General features: G+C 45.9%; 1 protein-coding gene across 1 annotated transcript in view; it reads right to left on the reverse strand.

Annotated features, from left to right (window-relative positions):
* Window positions 1-623: 623 nt before the first annotated feature.
* Window positions 624-10,154, reverse strand: part of vstm2b (V-set and transmembrane domain containing 2B) — a 58,438-nt gene continuing 48,907 nt past the window's right edge. Inside the window, exon 5 of the mRNA XM_072465853.1 lies at window positions 624-836. Within this exon, the coding sequence (XP_072321954.1) occupies window positions 748-836 (89 nt within the window). The 3' untranslated portion in view covers window positions 624-747. The remainder of the gene's footprint in view (window positions 837-10,154) is intronic.

Here is a 10,154-nt window from a genome sequence, read left to right on the forward strand (position 1 = left end):
ACACAATCTGAATAATTTGACCTCCCGAAGTTATAACTCGAATGTTCCGAAAACCTCCTCGCCGTTAAAAGCAAAAAACGCAACACCGAGATCACACTTTATTATTCATATTTTTTCTTCTTCTTCTCGTTCGTCATAAAACAGATGTGTCGAACCGGCAGAAGGGCTCGTTATTAAAGTGACCGGTGTCGGTTCCAAAGCAAGATTCACAGTGGAGATGCTTTTGAAAAGAAAAAACGACAACTAAAAAAACAAAGTCAGAAACAAAAAGATGCGGGCGGTGTGACGCGAGGGGCGGGGCCATGCGTGAAGCGGGTGCTATGCAGAGAAGAGGCAGCGCTCCGCCTGGCCAATGTGCATCCCGTAATCCCTCCTTTTTTTAATCTTCTTTTTCTTCTTTTTTACATCATTTCCCGTCCTCTCCTTTCGCCCGAAACGTCCGCACGAAGCTCACGAAAAGTCCAGAAAAGTCAAGTGTTCGATCTCTGCTGAAAGTCCGCTCTCGGTGAGACTAAGCTCCTCCCTCTAAGTCTGCCGGTCGCATCGCCGCCGTCACTCCCTGCGGTGATGTGTGGCGAGTATATATACGATGTGAAGCACCCAGATCCCCCCCCGCCGGACCCCCCCAACCGGCTGCTCGTTTGGTATTTTGTTTTTTGGAGAACGTGAGAGAGTGGTTGGTCGGTCGGTCGGTCGGTCGGTTGGTCGGTCGGGGAGGCTGTCGGTTGGATTTTGGTTGAAATGTCTTCAATGGGCCAGCAGCAACGGGAGCAGGTTATGCAGGAACAGGAGGGCGATGCACAGCAGGGGGTCCACCGAGCTCAGGAGACTGCAGCCTGGGGGGGCACACAGAGGGGGGGCACGAGTTAGAGAAGACATTCACAACATGGATTCAAGCAGGAAGAAAGTACCTCCTCCACAATACTACAGACCATGTCTTTCTTTATGTCGGTCTCAGGATAATTAAAAAAAACAGTCAGTAATTTTATTTATTTGAAAAGGAACATTGCACATTAATCAACATAAAAACTGAATGTAAGCTGATGAGCCAGTTGGCACCGTTGGTCCCTTTGCCAGATGTGTTTCTACATTCGAGGGCTCCGAGAGGGGGAGAAATGTTAGAAAGACTCTAAGGGCCCAGGGTTGACAAGAGCTCAGAAAGATTGGCCAATAGCTGTATTTTAGTTTTTTTTGTTCATTACAGCAAACGGGGCCCTCGTCGTATGTTATATTCCTCTACTTTTCTGCTTCGATCCCCCCCTCTCTCGTAATGGTTCAGTCTGGTCCGCTGCTTCGGCCCCTGAGCTGCCGAACCTGCGCTCGAGGGACGCCAACTGACAGAGGAGAGCGGGAAACGTGCGATAATGGTGCTTTGTGTCAGTGAAAGAAGAGCCATTGAGTGTCTCGCACGGTGCACGACCCTAAACATTAACATCGGCTTGTTTCCGTGGCGATTCATCTGACACGACAGAACTGAAAGTGGATATTGTATCACCTCAACCAGTATCTGACCTGGGATACTTTTGAAAGCCCCGCCTCCTCGTGATGGGTGGACAGACACAAAAATACTACTGTACACACAGTGACCGAGGAATCAAACGTATCAGTTCTCGTGCAAAAATAGTCAAACTTAAAAAGCAATAAATGATTCTTCTCATCTCCACAACAGCAGCAGAACCTCAACCTCTCCATCTTCTCTTTGTGAGTTGTTGCTTCATTTCTTTCACATTATGACACCCTTATGAGTCGAAGCGGAGTCTGCGCTCGCCTATTGTCAGTAATAAACCGTTCATCGTGCCTGTGGTTTCTCTTCTGGATGAAACGCTAATAAAGCTAAATCCCGGCAGTTATGGACGGACGCGCAGTCTTTAGGTGTTCATCAATAGTTACTGGATAACATTTGCATCTTACTGAGCTAAACTCCCAAACCTGAGAAAACTGCTGAACGGAGTAAATAGTCTCACTTCACAGATCGATTCATTACATAAATTAGCGCTCTACGTTAAAGGACGGTCTGTGTTTCTAACAAACGTCTAATCATCATAATCATGTACAGAACCTGAGCTACAAATACAGACTTGTCTCTAAAAGATAGTTTTTAAGTCCGCTTGTTGAAATGGGCCTCTGAACGCGGGCCTCTGAACGCGCGCCTCTGAACGTGGGCCTCTGAACATGCGCCTCTAAATGCGGGTCTCTGAACACGGGCCTCTGAACATGGCCACAGACTGAAAAGAGGCGGGAGAAGAAGACCTAAGCTTCCTGCAGTACTGCTCAGCGGCCTGTAGAGGCCACTAGAGACGCTGTGACTTCAGCCGAGCTTCAGCAGCAGAAGAGAGAGGAAAACAGGCTTATTTTATATATTTTAGACCAAACGGTAATATTTTTGTTGGTCAATCATTCATCTCATGCTGTGTAATAACACCTTATTGAGCCTTAATAAAGCATGAACAAATACTTAGGCTTGGTAACAACTTAATTAATTGGTTACGAGTTAAGGTATTAATTAAGCTAAACTAAACCTGAATCATTCTTAACAAACTATTTGTCCATTATGAATTAAGTCTTTGGTCATGCTTTATAAAGGTTATTAAAACAGTTTTAGTAGTTATAGTGTTGCCATGGGAGGAAGTGATCCACATTGTCCCCTTGTCATATTTAAAGCGATATTATTGTTAATGTTATCAATATTCCAACTTTCACATAAAAATCAGAGCATTTCCCCAATTCGCTTCTCAATTTTCTAACAAGGCATTTAAGAATACCAGCGTGTACTTTATAATGAGTGTGTAATGACTAAGAATACTGCTCTGACATTTTCAAATGTCAAAGCTTTTCCAAAAAACAACTCTTTGTTTCTTCCAGGTAATTTATGCAGCTCGGCGACATCAGATCCAAACACTGTAGCGTCCCGCCGCACCAGCGTCTGCCCGGAGGTGACGAGAGGTACTGCACGCGGGTTTGGCATTTCTTACTCGAGGTGAGATCGGTCCAGCGTGTTTGGCCTTGTAAATTGGACAAACGCGCTCACATCTGGACACCTCGGCACACCTGCCCCTTTCGCTCTCTCGAACCCTCATTAGAATCTCCCTGGGATGGCACATTTACATACAGCACGGACCTCACACAGGACCTCACACAGGACAACACACGATGAATAAAACAGATGGGCACAAAAAACATATATATAAATAAAAGATGGTCTTGTTTTTTCCTATTTCTTCTTTCAAACTGTTACCACATTCCCAGGCGTCTCCCGCGCTCGGTGAAGCGAGGGGAACGTCGTGACACGCTGAATAATACGCTCAAAACCATTGCCACGAGGTCCCTGAATTTGTCAAAAGTCGGGAATTCTTTGCATGAGCTTGTGCAATCAGACCTTGATTGAACCAAGTACATGCATTTCAAATATCCTGATTGCAACCGCATTATAGTGCAACTGTGGAGGGTTTATATTATGCCAAATAAGCTTTTAGTATTGAGCGAGTTGCAGGGGTGGAAAGTTACAAAGAATGAAAGTACAATTACATTTCACCCTGGAGAGACTCAGACTAACACAGAAAGGACCGTTTAGCAAGCTTTTTTACTTGGGTTATTTGGCGCTCAGACCCCGGTGGAAGACATTGCGATCATGGGCACTCCATAATCTATTAGATGTCTCCCCCCAGGGCCTGGAGACTGGTGGTGGTAGATGTGGTGAGAGGGTAGAGAGGATGATTAGGATGAGAGGGATGCAGACGAGGAGGAGGGGAGGTGGTGGGTCGCAGTACGGTGTACGAGCCAAATGTATGAGGGTTTAAATGGGACCGGCTGTGCGCTGATTGGGAGCAGAGGAGGTGCAGAGGAGGTGCCGTGCTGCGGGGAGGAGTGACTTGGGTGCGTTCATTGAGGATGGGGAGCAGGTGCGAGGGGCGATGTCCCGGAGTCCTCTGTCCTTAGACCCTCCTTCTCGGCCAGGAAAAACTACGAAAAACCTCCTGGGAAAAATAGAAACCTGGAGGAGTTCTGTGTAAAGGAGGGATCTGACTCTCGGACAGACGGACGCCCGGCTTGGGTGCGTTAATAGAGCTGGGGAGAGGTGCCCTGGCATGGTGGTCGACGCAGATGGAGTTAGGTCTTCCAGGTGAACTTACGCAGGCTTCATTTCTTGCGACATATTTTTGACCTGGTACTCTTTTACGCGTTTAAGCAGCTTTACGTGCATCTGGTCAAAGTCTGCGCAGCCGGTCACAGTCTGCGCAGCCGGCCACAGTCTGCGCAGCCGGTCACAGTCTGCGCAGCCGGTCACAGTCTGCTTTGTCTGTTACGTCGCAGCCGAATACATAATGTGATCCAATCTTTGCCGTAATCCTCCTCGCTTCAAGGAACGAAAGCATGACGAGTTTTGGCTTCTGCCCCTTTGTTTGATTATCCGTCTGTGAGTCCAACTGACCAAGACAATTCAAACAAAAGAAAAGAAAGTGGACATGCGCTGCACACTGCTCTAAGTCATCCACTTTCACTAAACAGATACCATTATCATGTTCTATGTTTTCTTGTATTAAATACACAAAAAAAAAACCATTAAAACGCTTTATCAATTACTATCTGTCATTAATTAGACAAACATACAGGTACATAAAAACAGTTCCTTTCGGGCATCAGGATCGAAAAACAAGTGTTAAAGTGTTTTTAAGAGTCGGTATGTAAAAAAAAAAATCAATGGTGCTCATCTGTATTGACAAGCACTGCAGCTACATTGTCATTTCAACACATTCACTCCCAAATATCACTGGCACAAAACTCCCCATCTAATGAACTAAAAGCTCTAGAAAGAGAACACGCTAGCACCGCATTCACTGGTGGTCTCGTTTATGCTAACGCGCTCTCTCTCGCTCATATCCACGGAAACAGCCCCGGTCATTACATTATGACACCTTACGGCGTCCGGATGCCCCGGCTCGGCCCGCGCTCGTCGCCTGCTCTTTCGTATACTTGAATGTGCACGAGTCGAGTGCATTTCACACTTCAGGAACATCAATTGTTGGGGCCAAAATAGACGTTGGTATCTGTCACGCGAGAGGAGCGTGCGAAGTGAGCAGTATTCAGGCGGCGGTAAATGGCACCGGGAATGAGTCGGTGGTGTATTGTGTTGTTTGGGAGCCGCCGTTATCGCAGACGTTAACGTGAGCGGGAGGACATTAAAGGGCTGTGAGGGGTGAACGGGGTAAGACAGCTGCAGGGGTCTAATGTATGCAGATGCAAGGGTCTAATGTATGCAGCTTCAGGGGTCTAATGTATGCAGCTGCAGGGGTCTAATGTATGCAGCTGCAGGGGTCTAATGTATGCAGATGCAAGGGTCTAATGTATGCAGCTTCAGGGGTCTAATGTATGCAGCTGCAGGGGTCTAATGTATGCAGCTGCAGGGGTCTAATGTATGTAGCTGCAGAGGTCATGAACGGGGTAAGACAGCTGCAGGGGTCGTGAACGGGGTAAGACAGCTGCAGGGGTCTAATGTATGCAGCTGCAGAGGTCGTGAACGGGGTAAGACAGCTGCAGGGGTCTAAGTATGCAGCTGCAGAGGTCATGAACGGGGTAAGACAGCTGCAGGGGTCGTGAACGGGGTAAGACAGCTGCAGGGGTCTAAGTATGCAGCTGCAGAGGTCATGAACGGGGTAAGACAGCTGCAGGGGTCGTGAACGGGGTAAGACAGCTGCAGGGGTCTAAGTATGCAGCTGCAGAGGTCGTGAACGGGGTAAGCCAGCTGCAGGGGTCGTGAACGGGGTAAGACAGCTGCAGGGGTCTAATGTATGCAGCTGCAGAGGTTGTGAACGGGGTAAGACAGCTGCAGTGGTCGTGAACGGGGTAAGACAGCTGCAGGGGTCTAATGTATGCAGCTGCAGAGGTCATGAACGGGGTAAGACAGTTGCAGGGGTCGTGAACAGGGTAAGACAGCTGCAGGGGTCTAATGTATGCAGCTGCAGGGGTCTAATGTATGCAGCTGCAAGGGTCTAACATATGCAGCTGCAGGGGTCTAATGTATGCAGCTGCAGGGGTCTAATGTATGCAGCTGCAGGGGTCTAATGTATGCAGCTGCAGGGGTCTAATGTATGCAGCTGCAGGGGTCTAATGTATGCAGCTGCCGGGGTCTAATGTATGCAGCTGCAGGGATCTAATGTATGCAGCTGCAAGGGTCTAACATATGCAGCTGCAGGGGTCTAATGTATGCAGCTGCAGGGGTCTAATGTATGCAGCTGCAGGGGTCTAATGTATGCAGCTGCAGGGGTCTAATGTATGCAGCTGCAGGGGTCTAATGTATGCAGCTGCAGGGGTCTAACATATGCAGCTGCAGGGGTCTAACGTATGCAGCTGCAGGGGTCTAATGTATGCAGCTGCAGGGGTCTAACGTATGCTAAAAATTGGCAAAAAAAAAGAGGGAAAAAAAGTAATAATTTGAAAAGAGGGCTAAAAAAAAGAGGAAAAAATAATCAAATAAAATACAAATTCTAAAATTAAAAATATATATAAATTCTAAAACGGAGCTAAAAGAAAAAAAGGGAAATAAATTAATTAATACAATAAAAATTCCAAGATGGAGCTAAAAAAAAAAGAAAGTCTGGCAATCTTTTAGTCAAATAATATTATTTTATTGTCAGTCTAGTTTCAAGTATAAAATGCAGTGAGTTTGACATTCTCTCCCCCCGCACTGTGGGGACATTTATCGGTTCTTTCTTTAGTTCCGGTCCTTCTTTGAGGACTTGGACAAACGTTAGTGATACACAAGGGAAATTACTTGGAGCTCTTATTGCTCGTATTGGAATTTCCCCATTGTGGGGAAAGGCTTATCTTATCTTCTTGAGTTGAAACTTTGACTCATTTCATTGTTAATTGTCTTGTTTGTTTGAGCTTTTTGTGCATTGCAGTTTTAAGCAAAAGAAATAGGAAGAAGGAAAAAAGCAAGACATTTTTATTCATTCAAGTGTTCAAGTGGAATTTAAAGCCAGTTAAACCCTATGTGTGAACAAAGGAGGCGGGGTCACAATTATAATGTGTTTGTTTTAGAAAGCTCTATTCCAGATGCTCAAAATCACTTCACGATTGAGTGCATTTTCAGAAATAACGGCGCAGGGAGTGAAACACGCAGCAGTAAATCCTTCATCAGACAAACATGAAACACTTTGTTCGTAAGAGTTAAACGTCCAATCGACCAAATGATTTTCCATAACAATAATGACTCTCTGATGTTTATTTGGTCCATCGTGTGCTTTTTAATGACAGCTGCGCGCGAGGCTTCATCAGCGAGTGCGTCTGCTTCACGCTCGGTGTTTCAGTCAGTGATGGACCAGATCTGGACTTGAATCAGCTCTTTCAGTGCATCAGCCAAAAACCTCCTCGATGAAGCTCAAGAATCTGACCACCAAACTCTTGAGAATCCATCTTATTTGGTTCCCACTGATACGTCTGCGTCTGCACCAGTGCTTTACCAGGCCAATCATGAGGCTTTACCAGGCCAATCATGAGGCTTTACCAGGCCAATCATGAGGCTTTACCAGGCCAATCATGAGGCTTTACCAGGCCAATCATGAGGCTTTACCAGGCCAATCATGAGGCTTTACCAGGCCAATCATGAGGCTTTACCAGGCCAATCATGAGGCTTTACCAGGTCAATCATGAGGCATTTAGGGTTTACCGGGCCAATCATGAGGCATTTAGGGTTTACCAGGCCAATCATGAGGCATTTAGGGTTTACCAGGCCAATCATGACGCATTTAGGCTTTACCAGGCCAGACATGAGGCATTTAGGGTTTACCAGGCCAATCAGGAGGCATTTAGGCTTTACCAGGCCAATCATGAGGCTTTACCGGGCCAATCATGAGGCATTTAGGGTTTACCAGGCCAATCATGAGGCATTTAAGGTTTACCGGGCCAATCATGGGGCATTTAGGGTTTACCGGGCCAATCATGAGGCATTTAGGGTTTACCAGGCCAATCATGAGGTATTTAGGCTTTGCCGCGCCAATCATGAGGCATTTAGGGTTTACCGGGCCAATCATGAGGCATTTAGGGTTTACCGGGCCAATCATGAGGCATTTAGGGTTTACCGGGCCAATCATGAGGCATTTAGGGTTTACCGGGCCAATCATGAGGCATTTAGGGTTTACCGGGCCAATCATGAGGCATTTAGGGTTTACCGGGCCAATCATGAGGCATTTAGAGTTTACCGGGCCAATCATGAGGCATTTAGGGTTTACCAGGCCAATCATGAGGCATTTAGGGTTTACCAGGCCAATCATGAGGCATTTACGGTTTACCAGGCCAATCGTGAGGTATTTAGGGCCACATGGGGGCGCCGACGTCCACACGCCTATTTTGCTTGTCTAAAACCTGCACACACTGACGCTTAGTACATTTGTGGATGAGAAAGAGGACTGTGCTTTTCTGAACACCAGATTTAACACAATTTAGATGTTTCTGCTTCTTTCGCTGTTTTGACACTTCGACCAATCAGCACGAAGTATTCTTTTAACGTCCCGACAGCGAGAACCTTCCCAGATGGAGAACTCAACTCAGAGTGAGACAGAGATCAGTCTAGATCAGGTTAAGTCACCGCGCCAACACACCTAACCGCTCTGCTAAACCATGTCAGTGATCTAACACGTTTAATACTTTAATACTTACTCTATACATGAAAACAGGAAGTGCACCTGCGTGTTTTTAAATCCATACTCCGCCACACAGACAATCGGCTCCTATTATTGACCCACTGCCCTCATTTTGTCCCTAATCTAAAGCAAAAGTCCCCTGTCCCGTCTCCGTCTCTGATGTTATGTGCCACGTACCAGCGAGCACCCGTTTGAGAACACACACGATGAAGTGTAAAGCCGACTGTTGCCGAGTCGAGTTCCCGGAGTGGCGAGCACATGTACGGCTTTGTTCACGACGCTCTGGGGGAAACAGACTAAACGCACAGGAGAGGACGTTATGATCTAACGCTGGCATCACCCTGGTAACCGCGGGCACACAAGGACGACCTGGTGTGTCTTCAGTCCTGGTCCTGGCTGGTGCAATGGAGGCTTAAGTATTTTGCTTACTCGGTGAAAAGGTGTAATCCTGGGACGGCATTCATAGCTCTGGCTCGTTCCCGTCTTTTTGATGAATACGTCCATTTTGCAGCAGACAAACAATGGTGGCAGCTCCACCATCAGAGTCGGGATAAATACGCATTTAACCGACTCCAGGAGAAATGATGTGTGCGCCGCCATGTCAGACGCTTCAAATGGGCTCATTTACTGTATTTCCTCTCCTGTGTCCCGTGTAATGAGTTTAATTTCCCCCGGGAAGTCTTGAATGAAAAATGCAATCTCATTTACCATTAGCACATTAGCATGAAGGGGCTCTAAGACCCCTCGCAGTGAGCAGTATATAACACTAGAGCAGCTTTTATTACACTCACAGTCACCTGGATGTTGAACAAAGTTAACATTTAATATGCTGGAGTTATGTGCTAATGAAACCTGAATGAAAGAACATTTCAATACTTTTCTCATTTTAACTGTGGAACCAGAACCCCAATGTTTAAAGTAAAGTATTGGTTTATTTTCATCTGCAGTATCTGAGTACTGTGTATTAGTAAGAGTACTTACTATTGATCCTTTTGGCTTTCATTCTCATGCATCCTGAAATATTAGCATTAGCTATGCCGCTAATTGGCCTTTTCAGATATGCTTAATGTCCCTCAGTCACCAGCAGAGGGCGAGAGACACCACAGAGTCCAAAAGGTACAATGGACTCGTTACTGTGTCATGTGACATAAAAAACACACTTTAAAAAAACCTTCTTGAAAGTAACGAGACATTTGTAAAGAACATCACGTCTCAACAGCAGCTCATGATTATCAAGGACAATATTGTTCTAACGTTTTTAATTAAGACATCGCTGCACTCCGACACGGTGACGATTTAGAACGAATAAGAGCTCATTTTACACAAAGAGCATTCTGCAGAAGGAAACTGAACTGTTTGTTTTAGCATCATTAATCCACATTATTCTGCTTAACATTTGCTAAAGGGCACAAGTATAATCAGGCAGTGCAAATGATATATCATGTTTCTAAAATTGTGTTTATACTTTAACTGTTTTAACAAAGACACATTTTTCCACTTTAATTCATATGGAAA

This window comes from Eucyclogobius newberryi, unplaced genomic scaffold (genome assembly GCF_026437365.1).
Source record: "Eucyclogobius newberryi isolate DKJ021-1_F unplaced genomic scaffold, fEucNew1.0.hap1 SCAF_5, whole genome shotgun sequence".
Classification (NCBI taxonomy): domain Eukaryota; kingdom Metazoa; phylum Chordata; class Actinopteri; order Gobiiformes; family Gobiidae; genus Eucyclogobius; species Eucyclogobius newberryi.